Raw genomic sequence first — 16,154 nt, 5'->3', positions numbered from 1 at the left:
TTCCTCGCAGAGCGCACAGGCCAGAAGAATGTCCAGTGTCTATTCCAATCTAACAAATGAACCTCCCAATGGCGACTCATGTTTCACAACAGTAGCATGCACAAATAAGTGGAATGGCAGAATTATTAACATCTTCTTTGCTGAGATTTGCAGTATTCTGTATGGTTTTACAAGCGCGGTAGGGAGCTTTGTAACCCAGTATTCATCAGTGCACATGCCAAAGCGTTATTCAGCTGCTGGTATAATAACAACAAGATCTGGCGAAGCACTCACCAGATGCATTGTAGCAGTAGGGGTGTTTCGACAATTTCCATTTCATCACGGTGTATCTAATGCTCCGCACTCATGTTCAATCTCTGAACTCAACCGACATAGCGAGTTCAATTAAATTCTTTGCTAACTGCTCAAATATTGATACATCTGCAATCATATTCAAACACTTCCCATAAGCGCCTATATCGTGTCCTTGCGCCCATTATTCACCGTTTCAAAGATATGCGCGCATAATGCTTACCTAACGGGTTCGAGCGGGTTAAACTCCTTGAACTTAATTACGATTTACAGCTACTGTTGACCACTCGTATAGGGTCAAGCCTATTGTATCAGGTCTGCCACTGATGACAAGATTCAGTCGCTCGAAGATTGCAGAGATGGCAGGAAATTAGTAGTATTAACCCTCGTAGAGTTAACATCATGGCCCAGGGCGCAAAGCGTCTGTGGACTCGCTTGCTCCTTCCTTGTTCCATGTCTTGCAAGCGGTTACGGACAATATCAAGGCCTGCTTTTACCGCCGCTTGATAGGAAAATTTTCAGCATCAACGTCAAATTCTACAGGCATCTGCTCGGCAACTGACTTATTTTGGTAGAAACCCAAAGGAATAACAAAAGGGATCTCATATAGAGCATCTTCTTGATATACCAAAAATTATATACTCAATACCGAGTCTGATGCAGAATATTTTGCAGACACGATACTCGCTCCATGTGTATACCAATAAAAAACTTCTTGCTTCAATTTAGCAAGGAATGTTTGTCGGCGACTCAGAAGGGCTCACGATGTAATCATCGTACAACACGAGACTGCCGTTGTGAGGCAGATTACGAACATTTCCCTTGCTGTCTTTAAGAACAGTGAAACGGCTAGAGTAGCTTTGCGTTACATATAGTTGTTAGTTATCTGCGAAGGTCTTGCACTTTACATTACAGTGTGTTGGGCGTGCTTACTATGCGGCAGAACAGTTGCCATCGTCGAATCTTGTCTGAATAAGACCAAGCACCTTGTAAACCTTCTCTGCGGCAGTTTCGGAATACACTGATGTAATGTTGGGCAAGTGGTTCCAGTGTTTCACGCCAGTCGTTGGGAGCAGCGCTTGCTTGAGCCTGACAATTGCGTCGGGTCCCTGCGCATCGTTCTCGAGCACAACGAGGCGGCCCGTCTCAGGGACAAAAAAGTCTGTGAACGTGTCCGTGGCCTTGTAGTCCTCCGCGGATGCGTACAAACTACCATCAAAGTCTCATCGTTAGCTTCGTGTGACTACCGGGTAGCTTGTGGGCAGGCCTTGTGACTTGGGGCTGACAAGCATAAGCCAAAATCCGACTTACGCTTCAAGGAATGGCTGGAACGAGGCGTCAACGCCCTCTTCCGCTTCATATTTGCTCATATCCACCCCTAGAGCACTGCCTAGTAGGAAAGCGAGCGGGAAAAAAACTGTAGAGGCTTTCATTGTGAAGTAAGGATGAGCTGACGGTAGGTAAAGTGAGACATACACGGGGAAAGTCTTTCCTGCCAGTGACCGCAACTGACAGTATTTATAATGCGGATGAGAACAGCTATGTAGGTGTCCATACTGGAGACAAGACCTGGAAGCAGCAAGCAGAGTTTATGGCCGTGCCATGACTGGCGGTACCCTTGACACTGCCCTTGCACTCGACATGGGGACATCGGCGCCAGTGTCTCTCCTTGTATTAGTATGCTGCACCAATTGTGATGAACGCTACCGCTCTCCATGCACGCTGTTAGTTCTTGGGGCTATACTCTGATATGACAACAAGCCTTGGACTGCATACAAACTAGTTGGACTATTGCGCTTCGCCGAATTCTAATATTCTTACTTACTCAGGTTTGTTGACAGAAGTAGTAGCTTAGCGTTGTATGGACAGTGTTGACGAAAACCATCTTTGATATACCTCACACGTACAGTAGCGAGTCATTGGGCAATCAGTCATCAGTCACACCCTAGAGGATCGACGCTGAAATCCACCGCTAACGATTTGAACCTCCACATGTAAAGTTATTAGCAGCAAGGGTACTAGTGTACCAAACCCAACCATTTCATCACTAACAGAGTGCAGGATCCCGGAACCTCAGCTGCGGCAAATAAGCCAGTTTAACATCTCCCGCTGCGCACTTTGCTGAAAGCCCTTTTCCATGTTGCTACCTAGAAAGTCGCCGCTAGCAAAACTTGCCATCAAAATGTTCTCAACCCTGGTGGACGACAACTTACTCTAGTGATTCCCAGAGGCGACTGCGATCCACCGAGAGCTGTCGATTTTCTCTAATGCACAACTGTAAATACCACCTTGGCAGCGATACGAGAGCCACGTAACCCCACTTCTTCAATATTCACAAAAAACTCCACATCTTTTGACAGGTGAGTGTTCTTGAGATATGCCACTCAGTGCTGACGCAAGCTCTAGAGCATGACTCGATATAACGGGGCGGCCCAATACGAAAAGTAGCGACCGGGCAACGTGCTGACCTATTCTGGGTTATTAGCTGGGCCCATGATGATTCTCTCTTGAACACCCTGCGCCCATTTGCTCAACACCTTACCTTAAGCTCAGATATTTCAGGTTCGCATAGTGTTGGAATTCAGTCACCTCGAGGCTCCCACTTGCATAACCCGTTCCAAATGCCTGAAGATATGATCAGTCTTCCGCCCGTTTTCGCCTAAAACTTGCTATCTCAGACCTGGCACTTAAATAATCATAAGGTTCGGTTTGGCTCACGTAATAGTCGAATACTCTACTAGCGTTGACAAAGACCTTTGATGGGGTGCCTCGGGTGAGGTCGTGCTTCTTTCTTTTGTTCAGGATTGTTCGGCAGTCGAAGGGCTCGTCGTATAGTCCGTCATATTCCTGTGTTATTTCCTAGTAGGTAGACCACAGAGTCCCGGCACACCTTCAAGACCGTGGCGATTAGCTTCTCAATCTTTCTGCGCTGCGTGAAAGAGAACGAACAGTGGAACGGCCGACTTCTTGCCCGTCAGCTATACTTTAGAGCTTTACCAATCTCCAGGGATGTTGACGGCTGCTTTCCCGCCGCATGTGCACGTGCATCGGTCAGCGGGAGGATCCACACCGCCAAATTTGCCGAGGTCATAGAAACAAGAAGAACACGCATTGTATGTCCGAGAGCGATGCCAACTCCTACGACCTGTCCTTGTGGCTAGCTCGGGCGCCCTGGCAATGACCAGCCTAAGGATGCAATGTTTGCCGCCTGTCAGGCTCAGCGTTGGCCCTTAAGAGCTCGTCATCATTGCCACAACGGGTGTTTGTGAGCGCGTCTGAATGCTGCGTGGTTCTTGCAACAGCAAATCTGGGGGCTGTTTAGATGGACGTGAATGTTGTTCTCTGTCTGGCCAGGGCCAGGCAACATCACACTGGGCGCTATCCACAAGATTGCACGTCTCAGTACGCCTCAGGGGAAAGACGGGTCTTTTTCATCGGCTAAGAAATTCGATATTGATTCTTTGACGAACGGCTTGGGAGCCATGAGCTGTACAGATCTTAGATGGTGACGTCTTGTTTTAGGAATCTGGGGAAATGTTTACATGGAGTGAGTCGTATGTCTCCCAACGCAGCATCCACTATATCCAGCGATTTCTGATTGATATCCAGCTTTGTTTGGAAATGATAAAGATTCAGAATGTCTTTATATTTATCCCGGCTCATATGAGCTTGGATTGATGATAGCTTCACTTATGTTGTCATCACGTGCTCAAACTTTCCGTCACCACTTTCCTTTTCCTCCTTCACCCGGGTCTTTCGTATTTATCTCATCTTCAATCACAATTCCATCTTCGGCAAGCAAGTGGCTGTCTCTGGCGTCTCGACCCGAAAATCCCAGAGGCCACAGCACAAGATAGCCTCACCTAACAGGGTCCATTCACTAAGTAAATGCCTTAGAGGACGTCTGGCTGTTCCCTCATCTTTTTTTCTTTACTGAAATCTTCCCTCTTAATATCCATGCCTGTCATATCTTCCGTCTTTGTTGGATTCTTTAGCATGTGAGACGAATCGAAAGACTCCTTACATTCGTCTGTCTTTGCGCCCCTGCTTTTGTCGTTGAACAATCCCGTGGTCCTTTGCTTGTACAAAAACGACTACAATACTTTAGAAACTTAAAAAGCACTCTAAATATCATTCAAGGCCGCGTCTTTGCTTCAAGTCGTCTTTCGCCCGGCTCATTCCGTCAAGGTATTCAGCACCTGGGAATCGGATCGTCGGCCCTGTTCTCCAACAACATCCCAAGGAACACTCAAACAATGCCATTAGTCTGCTCCAGTGTTCCGTTGTACGTTGATTTCTCATCTCTTCTTTTCTGCATCCCACCATCGCCCATCAACACCGCCTAGTATACATGAAACCAGGAAGACGAGGGTGGCCATTGGCTCGCAAAAATATTCAGCAAGGGAGCCCACACAGACTTTGTCGCCATCACTTAGGAGTCCCGGGCACCCCTTGAGGGACTATCTGGATTGCGCCTCATTCAACCATGTCCGCCCACAGGCTCATGGGGCTGGACTTTGTGTCGTCATTCAGTGGCTTAGGGGTTTGTAGGGGGACCTTGGTGATAGTAAACATCACCCCATTCTTTGTTTCCTAAGCTTTGTGTTCTCAGCCATATTCTGCATCATGTTTAAACAGAACTCTATTCAGCTCTCAGTCTTTCTTCTTTCATCTCAATGCGAGGGATGGTGATGTTAATTATACGACAGACTTGTGTAGCTACGCCCTGGTTTGGACCAAGCGTAACAGCAAGCGCTTCCCTAAGTTCAAGATCCCAAAGAAAGGTTGCGATGACAAAGATGGGTTGGTTGACTAAACTATTCGAAAGCCCCCAGATTGTTACATCAATATTGGCCTCATAGAGTCTTCTCATATCAATGAGAGTCTTTGAGGCATAAACTAGATATGCAAGGCGTGAAGGGCAATCAATCAAATTATGAAGGTTTTGCCGATTAATCACATTCACGACTCCCTCAATTAGACAATCTTTTCCGCAAGATTCGGGATCCAGGGAAGACCACACCATGGTTCCACAACTTAGATCAAGTGCAGTCACTAAGTTGGCCACTTTTCTAGTGTTCACCTTCACAAATTCTCTAGTTGACCACTGCAAACGGGCATGTTGTGAAGTGCTCTCGACATGCCCTCGGCTGATTTTAGCAAAACCGATGACCATGTTTGTCTGCAGGTAGAAAATGATAATATTTCATACTGTACTGGCGATGGTGCGCGACTTTGAAGTTGATGCAAATCACCACTATACAGACACGAAGTCAAAACCCTTGCCCAACAGCTGATGGAACTGGGGTGCGACCTTTGAATAGATTTTTTTTAGCTGACAACAATGTTGCTACCTTTCTGCCGGAAGACTTTATATAGTCCAATGAGCGAGGATATATCCCGCAGTTGGCGTGAGGTAGTACGACATGGAGCGAAGTGCTTGCCAGACTGGGAAACTGACAAAACTATATTCCTCAAATTTCCCAAAGGGGAATCATCTGTAGCTCAGAAAAAAAGAGTTAGACCTAGGGCGTTACTACAAGAACAAGCTGTGGTTTCCCATCAATCCCTGCCGATCGCGAAAGTGACACGGTTAAAAGTATGGTTAAATTCCCCCTTGGCCGCTGCAGGCCACGCATCGTAATAGGCAATTTGGGGACGACGGACGTCAATCCACCGAGCGTTGCGTGTAACCGGCTGACTTGCCCCTCTCTAGATGTAACGATGTTATTAGGGGGGCAATGGCAGCGTCCGCAAGATAAATGAAGTTTAAATACTTGACCTAGTGTTTTTGTTGGTATCGGAGCCCTTGCGCATAGCTGTATCGTCGATTACATCTCAAGTTTGCCGCCGGGGTGCCCTCCACGAAATGCATGCAGCTCATTTTCTCCCGCTCCTGGTGAGCCTCATGCTCGCCACCTCTTCCGCCTCCTCAGTCAAGAAGTGCCGCGACGAAACCTTCCAGAACCCGGTTCTTTACGAGGACTACCCCGACAATGACGTCTCCGTCGGCCCCGACGGCGCCTTCTATTTCTCGGCCTCCAATTTCCACTACAGCCCCGGCGCGCCCATCCTGCGGTCCTTGGACCTCGTCAACTGGGAGCCCGTCGGGCACTCGATCCCGCGGATGAACTTTGGCGACGGTTACGATCTCCCCCCCAGCGGCGAGCGGGCCTACCGCGGCGGGACGTGGGCCTCGACGCTGCGGTATCGCAAGAGTGATGGGCTGTGGTACTGGATCGGATGCACCAACTTCTGGATTACCTGGGTGTTTACGGCGCAGTCTGTCGACGGCCCGTGGTATAACCGCGCCAATTTTGGCGGCGGGAACTGCATGTACGATAACGGTCTGCTGATCGACGACGACGATACGATGTACGTCGTCTACGGCAACGGCCAGGTCAAGGTCTCGCAACTGGCCGCCGACGGTCTCAGCGTCGTCCGCACCGAGCAAGTCCTCCAAGCCTCGGACGTCAACACAGAGACCGTCGAAGGCAACAGGATGTACAAGATCAATGGCACCTACTATATCCTCAACGACCAGCCCGGCACCACGACATACATCTGGAAGTCCAGCAGCCCCTGGGGTCCCTACGAAGCCAAGATCCTCGGCCAGAACGTTACGCCGCCGCTCGATGGCGGCAATTCGCCTCACCAAGGCAGTCTCATCAAAACGGCAAAGGGAGATTGGTACTTTGTTTCCTTCACCTGGGCGTACCCCGCCGGCCGCATGCCGGTGCTGGCCCCGATCGTCTGGGGCGAGGACGGGTTCCCCGAGCTCGTCAAGGGCTCCAACGGCGGCTGGGGCTCATCGTACCCCTTGCCCTTACCGGCCCAGCCTCTGTATAACTGGACGCGAACATACAACTTTGAGAGCGAGCTGGGCCCGACGTGGGAGTGGAACCACAACCCCGACGTCGCGAGCTACACGGTCAACAACGGCGTGACCCTCCGCGCCGCCAGCGTCACAGAGGACTTGTACCAGGCGCGCAACACCCTCACTCACCGGATCCACGGCGAGTTCCCCAAGGGCACCGTGGAGATCGACTTCAGCAATTTGGCCGACGGAGATCGGTTCGGGCTTGCCGCGTTCCGCGATCAGAGCGCGTACATCGGGATCCACCGCAGCGGCAGCGAATACACTCTCAAAGCCGTCCACGGTATCATCATCGACGAGTGGTCCGGGACCCCGGTCAGTCCGGGCCAGGAGGTGGCGTCGGCCCCGGTCCCGAGTGGTGCGAAGAAAGTTTGGTTCCGGGCGGAGCTGGATGCGCGGCCGACGGGGACAAAGGACGCCAATTTCTTCTACAGCTTTGACGGGACGCAGTTCACGCAGCTCGGAGAAACGTACGAGTTGTACTCTGGCTGGGCGTTCTTCATCGCGTACCGATTTGGAATCTTCAACTTTGCGACCAAGCAGTTGGGCGGGTCGGTCAAGGTGGAATCTTTTACGGCAGCTTGATGGCTTTGGTGATCTCACCTGCAATGGTTTTGGGTGCCAGGAACGGAACGCATGGATTGTGCTTGATTATTTCGAGACCTGCAAAAATTGTTCAGTGATGCGGTTGCGACGTTGTTGCCGAAGCTGGCGAAGCCCGAGCTGGCGGGATCGCACGAATGGCTTCAGATCTCTCCATTAATCAATGTGCATGAAACCAATCAAAATCCAGCCCCCCAAAGCCAGTGAATGGAATGAATAGAGCAGCAGACTACTATTGACAAGAGGGCTACCAGATCCCTCGACAACCAGCACCCAGCGGTTTGGTGTGCAGACCACCCCGGATCAGCCCGGCAATACATTTTCCTTACCGAGTCTTACCGACAAAATCCCTCTCACCACTCTCGGTGAGCGCATCGCCTTGCTGTTGGAAGAACAAGTGGAGACGCGGCACACATAGCCTTACCGAGCCAGTCAACTTGGCTCCCGATGACGTTCAAGAAAGGAAACCTTCCAGAAGGACAATGGAAGACGTCATCACTCGTTCCTTGTCTCGGCACCCGCCGCCTGACTTCGGCACCCCCCTTCAGAATCGTCACGTTTGGAGGGGCTAAGGTACCTAGTTCGAATATTTTGGGGCGCGTCGGGTGGGCGGATTACGGACGCATTACATCCCATCAGTTTCTCTAGTCCGGATTTCCAGGGACCAGCCCTGAGGCGGCAGGACACAGAAAACAAGGCTTTTGGCGTGGCACCGCACAGTCAGTGTCTCTGTGTGAGTGGGCACTGGTAAGAATGAAGGGTCTCCGATCAGTTAGATTCCGTCAAGTCAGTCAGTGTGAGTGGAACTCGAGGAGCCGGCCGAGCTGAGGCTCGAGCTTGAGCACAAGCATGGGAAAAGGGGGGAAGGAGAACGACAAGGAAGAAAGGAAGAAAAAAGACACAAAAAAAACTTGAATCTCCGCCGGACAAGTTCCGTTCACCGAATGCCCCACCCCGTTTGAGGCGGTCGGTCGCAGGCGGGGCCGGCTCAAGGTCCAACGAACAACACCGCCGTGTCTTCGTCCCTGGACGCATCGAACCCCCCGTCCCGTGCTGGTTTCACGACCAATTGCATCATCCAGCTATCTCCAACTTCAAAATTTTCTACACTCCTTTTGTCATGTTTGTTGTATCGAAACCCGGACCGCGCTGATCCCCTCCCTCCATCAGAGCGCGGCCACGATATCCTGGTCCTGTCCCCCACGGGGGCGGGTGTGCAGGACGGAGTGGAAGGTCTTGGCAGGACACGAAGCATCTCATTGGCCTCCAGTAATTACTCCATCAGAGAATGTAGGTAGAGAAGCGGGAGGATACTCCATGCATTAGACAGTGTGGCAGTGTCACTGCGTATCCATTGCCAGCTGCAAATTCTTCCTAAATGATGGGACGGAGCTAGAGGTCGCTTTTCTTCAGCGGGTTTACCTCGGGAACACAAGGGCTTTGGAAGTTTTGACCACCCGAATGTGCCGCAGAAGCTGGCTTAAAAGGTGAGGGGAATTGTGGGAATGGCTTCAATTGTCCCATCGAGAATACTCTGCAATAGATGCGGTACATACAGCTGAGCGGGGTTGACCCAGAACCGCGCGTCTTGTTGCCCTTTATCTGGAAATATTGGCTTGGATTTAGCGCAATGCAAACGGGTGTTTTGTTTAAACAGTTGAATTTAAGCACGGGGGTATCATTCCTATGTACAAAATCGCCTCTCACTCTCCTCTTCTTTTTTTTTGTAAGGATCCATGCCTGATGCGCCCTTAAGTCCACGAGCGCCATCCTGCAAAACAAGACAACCCATTAGGTGCTCTTATGTCACTGTTTTCAAGCGTGAAAAGAGGCCCATGTAGTTGTATGAGTATGTGTCTGTGTGTATGTCGATTGTTCTTGATACTCCGAGTCTGGGCGACCCGAGAGCCGAATTGCTCAAAAAGCGTTTCAACCTCTAAACCTTGTAATCGGGTTGCTTTGAGTTTCGTTGCGGCATAGCTTATTAAAAAGCAGGGTCCTCTTGGGTCGGGGGACCGGCGTAGTTCTTCCTGCCCCAGGCAAGGTACCAGCCACCCGAAATGAGGCAAGCGGCGACGAAGACGGCGGGAGCGTAGTTGATGGTCTCGGGGGTGGCGGGAACGAAAGTGGGCATGCAGAATAGAGGCATGGCGAGAGCGGACCAAGCTGCCAGAGCATTAGCTTTGAATCAGGAGGAAACAACACGTAGTGACTACTTACCGAGAGCAATAATGTTGGCAGCGACACCAAACTTGCCCAGGTTGAAGGGGCTACCGACCAAATGGCTCCGGCCTTCGAAAAGGCTGATGGCGATGGGTATGGCGTAGGAAGCGGTCAGAGAGATGACACCAACACCAGAGAAGGCATTGAAGGCGGCGCTGGAACCGAAGTAGATGAGACCGAGAATGATCTGAACAGCCATGCTGAGCATCATAGCGTTCAGCGGCACGTCCAGCTTGTGGTTGACCTCCTTCCACCAACGGGAACCGGGGATAGCACCATCACGGGCAAAGGCCCAGGTGCACCGAGATGCAGCGGTAGTGCAGCCGATGCCGCAGAGGATGGCGAGAACCATGAGCGGGACAAGAAGGCCAAAGGCACCGCCAGAAGTGCCCATGGCATCCTTGATAATGGCGGGGGTGGGCTGGCCGTTGGCCAAGTTGATGAGGTAGGTGATATCCGGGAGGACAAAGACGAGAGGAATCAGGAAGAGCAGACCGGCCAGAGTGTTGAGGCAGACGGTCAGGACCAGCGCCTTAGGAACCTGGGTGGCGGGCTTCTTCACCTCTTCACACATGCTACATCGCAGAGTTAACATCCCTGTGCAATATCCATTTATGGTGTTGGGTCAAGCTTACGAGATAACCATGCCCGTGGACGAGGTGGCATATCCGGCGTGGAGCAGACCAACCATGAACGACCATCCATCAGTCCATCCGGAGTTGGCCTCAAAGTGTCCGAAGACGTACGCAGCATCATGGCGGCCATTCTTGGCGACGACGAGGACGGCGATGACAATAGCCAGGACACCAGCGAAAGTCCAGAATATAGCGGCGGTCTAGGTCACATGAAGATTTAGCACCATCGTTCACATTGCCCAACAGGAGACGAAACCAAGTCATTCTTACATCAAGCAGGGGCAGCCACTTGTTGCCGAGCGAGGACACCAGGTTGCAGAGGAAGGTCAGGCCCAGGAAGATTAGGAAAACCTGGTATGGCTCGCCGGCGAGGACGCCGACACCAGGCTCCGACTCGAAAACGTTGATGCACGCAACGAAGAAGAGGGCAGTTCCAAAGTTCACAGCCAGAGTGATGGTAATATTTCCCACAACGTAGAGCCAGCCACAAATCCAACTGGCCACGCGGCGGTACTTGGGAGAGGCGAGCATGAAGGCCTGGTAGTAAACACCTATATGAGCGGTCAGCGTGAAGTCCGGGATGGGTCCGCCCGAGCGTGCCTGGATATCGAGAGCCGGCTGGGTGCCATGAGGCGAGCGTGACGGACAAGGGAGAGAAAAAAATGGAGAAATAAAAAAGGCAATAAGTACCTCCGGCAGTAGGGTAGACACTGGTGATTTCACCAAGCGAAGCAGCGACACAGATGATGATCAGAGACACGCCAAGCCAGCCCCAAATAATGTTTACAGGACCACCACCAGCTAAGGGGTAGATCATAGTCGTGGCCAGACCGTACGGAATAGAAGCGAGGACGAAGGACATGAAGGCGACCTGCAGCGTCGACCGGTTGCGCTCAAGCTCGGGCTTGTAACCAAGCTGCTCCAGCATGTTGTCGGCGCCGCCATCGTCGGATCGGGAGGGACGGGTGGTGTAGCCATCCTTGATGTCGCCCTTGACGCCCAAGCCGACGTCGTGCTCGCGGGCACCCGGATCTTGGGATAACACGTGCGCCATTGTGAAAGGCTGGGTGGAGCGAAGCTCTGGAGTGTCGTTGACTTCTTGGCTGTTGTCGGAGAGAAAAGCCACTAGGCACTTGGAGACGACAGTAGAGACAGGAGAGGGGAAGGTTAAAAGGATGAGACGACAAATCCAAGTGACATAGGGACGGTGATGCCTTATGTATGGAGAGCCAAGGAAAGAGAGGAAGTTTATTGTAGGAGAGAGTCGATCTGGTGTGATTTCGACTAAGGTGTTCCAGGGCCGAGGAGACGGGAGGACGAAGGATTTAAAGAAAGGAAGAAAAGAAAAAGAGGCAAAAACTGGCAAGGGTCGAAAAATGAGAGACAGCCAGACAAGCAGCCAGACAGACGGCGGCAGGGAAGGACTCAATTGAGTTGAGGCAGTCCTCACTGTACACTTGCAGCCAGTGCCGTACTGGGCTATCAGTCGCTCCAGTCCAACTTCCTCTCTCTTCTTGGTGTCGCGTTCGCCGGGATGGCCAGAATGACGTCCACCTTATTGGATGCGGACGTGGACTGCGGGGCCACCTCCAAAGAGTACTTTCAAAGTCTTCGACACTCCCCCCCCCCCATGCCCATGCCCATGCTCTTTGCCCCCCATTGCAACCCCTGTCGTCAGTATTCGCGTGTCTTGTCCTATCAGTGCTGTCCCCTGTATCTGGGTTGTGCAGTGTGCTGCCTAGTTGCTGGGCGGCGTGGGTGCGGTGGGTTGACGGCTCGCACAATGTTGACGGGTTTTTAGCGTAGGTTCCCTCAACTTGCATACTGTTTATCTCGGTCCTCTGTCTGACTCGGAGTCCCCGGTGGATTCGCCTGGTGCCACAGCAATCTTTCCTGCCCACACCTCTGCTGCTAATAACGGCCTGCGCGATGTGGTGGCTCTTCTCGCTTATGGACAACGTCCTGCGGCACAGCAGAGACAACGCAACGCCGCGGCAGCACACGACAAGGCCGAAAAGCAGCTGGAAAGTCGGGCATGTGCCATCGGTATCTGTCTCGAAAACTTGCAGCAGCATTGCAACAGCCGTATCGAGTGTGGTGCCAAGACCAGGTCTACTCCCCCGACCTGTAAGAGCGCGTGTATGGTCAGACGGTGTCGGCTCAGGGCCCTGGTTGCGGTAATTTATCCCGCGCTATCGACCGCAGGTCTAAAGCATATTGAGCCCATCATTCCCACGATCCAAGGTAGACCGGCGTTAGTACTCTTACTCTGGCCCTAGGCCGGCAGAGTGGCCTGTCTTGTATTTGCATTTGCATTTCCTCCGCCTGGCAGTCGTCGGCCGATTAGGATCGCGCGCTATAGTGACCTTGGTCCGCGTCTGTCTGTCTGTCGCACGACTTGAATTAGGCTGAGGATACAGGCGCATGGGGGGTGACAAGCGCCTGAGGCTTGGTTGTAAGCTTGCCAACAGTGGTCAAGATTTGGCTGCCGGCTGTCGGTTGTCCGCTAGGAGAAGCTAACATCTCATGGAGGAGTGGTTCTTCATGCGTTCTTCGAGGCTTCGTTCGCATGTGTAATGTCCCGCCCGAGTGGGTTTTGGGGCGATGAGATCCATCGAGCAGTGACCTGTTGACAACCGGTACGCCGCAGTACTATGTATTCAAGACGTCTTCTTTCGAGTCTAGGATGCCTTCTCTAAAACCTGTTATTCCTTCCCTCTCCCCGTCGGGGCCGAGTAGGACGACCCCGAGAAGCCGTGAAGCGGCAAGGCGTCGGGTGAGGCTCCATGGCTCCACGTACAGGCGCCTGTGCGGCCTTGCGCTCCACGCTCTGATGAAAGGGAGACAGGGACCGCGAAGCAGCAGAAAAAATCGTTGACCTCTTGAACAGTGAAAAAGGATCCATTTCTTCATCTGCCCTCAACCTGCTCGATGCGCGCAATGCATTATGACGTAGTGTGGTCCAAGTTGCCCGACTAACGCACCGGGCTCTCCACGCGAATGTGAACCGTTGGTTCGCCCAACGCGAGTCGTGGGGTCTCTCAATCTTCCGTCTTGCCGTCTTGAACCCGACGATGGTGGAGGCTGCCACAATTGGCGGTCGCAAAGGTAGCGAGTGAGCGTTTGGGGCAGAGCGAAGTGGGCACGTCTGGATGGAGAGCGAACGGAGGGAAATGGAGAGAATGGAGGGAGTTGGAGCAGATGGAGGTGCATGACAGGGGCTCCCCAGTGCTGCACAAGGAATCCCAAGGCTGTTTTCTGTCCCCGAACATGGGCCGGGGGATGTTACACCCTGACCAGCGACAAGACCAAGCCCGCTAGGATCGTGAGGCCTGCAAGTTCCCGAAGGAAGTGGCTCTGAAGGGGCCTGAAAAGGCACTGATGTCACAGAGGAGACTCCAGTGATGGCCCGCCCACCTGCCGCACGCAGTTAGAGCCAAGACAAGTCGTACGTAAGAGTATCGCCTGTGCGGCTTGACGCGGGTGAGGTACTTGCGGTCGACATTTGTCGGTGGCCATCTGCTGGCCAGTCACGATCGAGCTCGGTCAAGGAAAAGAGCTGTCGATTCCCTGATTGGAAAGCGAGACGAGACTGCAGGCCAAAATTGTATCCCGTAGAAGCGACTGACAAGCCAGCACAGCGCCTAACCCGGCTCAGTGGTGGAGGGAGGGAAGGCCGGGGGACGGCTCCCGATCGCAGCGCACGCGACAGGTACATTGACGTTGTCCCACCACTCTGGGTCAGCCAACTGTGCTGAAGGCTTGCGGATGGCGCAATTGTACCCTGAGACCCTGAAGACCCTGTCGTGTGCCGCGCTGGACGGGAGGGGCACACTCACGATACGTAGATACGTATCGAATCCGGGGAAAGGCTGAGATGGTGGGAGGATGAATATACTAGATAGCCTTGCATCGTGATCAATCATGTGGCGCTCCAGTGTTTGTTGGATGGTGCACTTTGCACCACAACCGCGATCATAGCGAGCGGGTGTGGCGCGACGCTGTGTTGATGGTCCTGGGCGAAGTGGGGATGGCGGAAAACAACAATACCACAGTAAGACACACCGAGGGCAGACCGAGGGGAGATGTGGCGGCGAGACCGAGCTGGTGTCGTCGATGACAAGATTCGATCTGGAATGCCGCGACCCGTTCAAAAATCCGAGATGGTGGTGCAGAAGTCGGTACAAATCAGGCGACGGGGATTTGGAACCCAGGTATTCGTTCTTGTTGGTTTGCACTGCGTAAGGCTGGCTTTGCGCCCGTCAACGCCCGCAAGGATCCGTGTTTCCCATCCTTCGTTCCCGTCTTGTCAAATGATTAGCGCCACCGAGCCGCAGCTGGGAACAAACTAGCGAGTGCGTGTTCGCGTGCCAACAACCAACGATGTCAAGGGACAGTCGACCGTAGAGAGCAAGATCTGCGCTTCGATCTTCTCTCTTGCAGTGCAGTGCAGTACCGTGCAGCCAGCCAGGCCGGGCAAGGCAGGGCAAGGTACAAGGGGCCGAACGATATGTAAGGTACCCCGCCGCGGCTCCTCGAGCAAGAAAGGTTGATAGAGGCGCCAAGACTGGGACAGTTGTCGGTCAGGACGGGATGCGACGTGAAGTTAGAGAGAGGGACTGCCGAGAACGGGGAGAAGAGAGGGTCGACCATGTGCTTGTACAATGCGCGTTGCAAGAGGATGCCGATGATGCTAAAGGAGGAGGAAAGGAATATAGGATTGGGTATGATGTCGGAGGAACAAGCCTCAGGAATCAGTCCGACGGTCGCCCACGACTGGCCATCACGGGAAGGCACGTGTTGGCCTCGTCGTTCAGTGTGGAAAGAGCGTGGTGGTAGGTAGTCTTGGAAGGGAGGAACGCCGGAAGGAGGGCACGTCGCACCTTGCTTCCCTCAGATGCTCTTGTCGTCGATTCATCGCGGGCATTGCCCCTTCCTCGCGGCGGCCAATAAGCGGATGCTGATGACATTCTGGAAGCATCGTCGATACGTACCTTGTCGTCGTCGTCGTCGTCGTCGTCGCTGAAATCTTTCTGTCTCTTAGACATTCGTAGCCTTCTCCCAGGCATCCCCTCCTCAAACAAACAGCATCCCCTTTCCTCTCCACAGATGCCCCGACAACTTTGCAGAGATCCCTAAAGTCCTGGCCAGCTTTCATACATGGATGGATGTCAGACTTCCCAGCCAAAAGCCCCCCGCAATCCGAAGTAATAGCAACACACCGCACTTCTTTGAACCAACCCCAGCCACGTACAGTGACCGTTGATGGCGATGTCAGTGCCATGTTCAAGCATTTGCTACTTCCAGGAAGCAGCATTGGAGAGGATGCCAGATTAGTGAACGGGCCTGCAGCATGGGACCGAGCCCCGAGACTTGGCCTGATGGACTGCGCAAGTGCAGGTACACTTGACATCGCGGGTACACCAAGAGGATGCCCACACAGGCAGGGGAGCAGGTACTTCACTTTGGCCAGCGTCGGAGTATGAGCGAGACACTACGATAAGCGTCCCAGTGACACTCGAACC

At 52.8% G+C, this 16,154-nt stretch overlaps 3 protein-coding genes across 3 annotated transcripts; 1 reads left to right on the top strand and 2 right to left on the bottom strand.

The window, feature by feature from the left end:
• Nucleotides 1–1,223: 1,223 nt before the first annotated feature.
• Nucleotides 1,224–1,724, bottom strand: ColSpa_03792 (uncharacterized protein; the record flags this gene model as incomplete). Its single annotated transcript, XM_049270004.1, has 2 exons — nucleotides 1,224–1,500; nucleotides 1,603–1,724. 2 exons carry the CDS (start codon nucleotides 1,722–1,724, stop codon nucleotides 1,224–1,226), a joined length of 399 nt encoding a protein of 132 aa, XP_049125961.1.
• A 4,436-nt stretch (nucleotides 1,725–6,160) lies between these two features.
• Nucleotides 6,161–7,753, top strand: ColSpa_03791 (non-reducing end alpha-L-arabinofuranosidase; the record flags this gene model as incomplete). Its single annotated transcript, XM_049270003.1, has 1 exon — nucleotides 6,161–7,753. The coding sequence occupies one exon, from the start codon at nucleotides 6,161–6,163 to the stop codon at nucleotides 7,751–7,753; it is 1,593 nt and encodes a 530-aa protein (XP_049125960.1).
• Nucleotides 7,754–9,755: 2,002 nt separating this feature from the next.
• ColSpa_03790 (putative amino-acid permease) lies at nucleotides 9,756–11,683 on the bottom strand (the record flags this gene model as incomplete). The annotated part of the gene is made up of 4 exons (XM_049270002.1): nucleotides 9,756–9,937; nucleotides 9,992–10,591; nucleotides 10,854–11,180; nucleotides 11,320–11,683. The coding sequence occupies 4 exons, from the start codon at nucleotides 11,681–11,683 to the stop codon at nucleotides 9,756–9,758; spliced, it is 1,473 nt and encodes a 490-aa protein (XP_049125959.1).
• Between the last annotated feature and the right edge of the window lie 4,471 nt (nucleotides 11,684–16,154).

This window comes from Colletotrichum spaethianum (assembly GCF_022836535.1).
Source record: "Colletotrichum spaethianum MAFF 239500 DNA, contig07, whole genome shotgun sequence".
NCBI classification, from domain to species: Eukaryota; Fungi; Ascomycota; class Sordariomycetes; order Glomerellales; family Glomerellaceae; genus Colletotrichum; species Colletotrichum spaethianum.
Note: the sequence above shows the minus strand (reverse complement) of the source record. Positions and strands in the feature narration are given on the sequence as shown.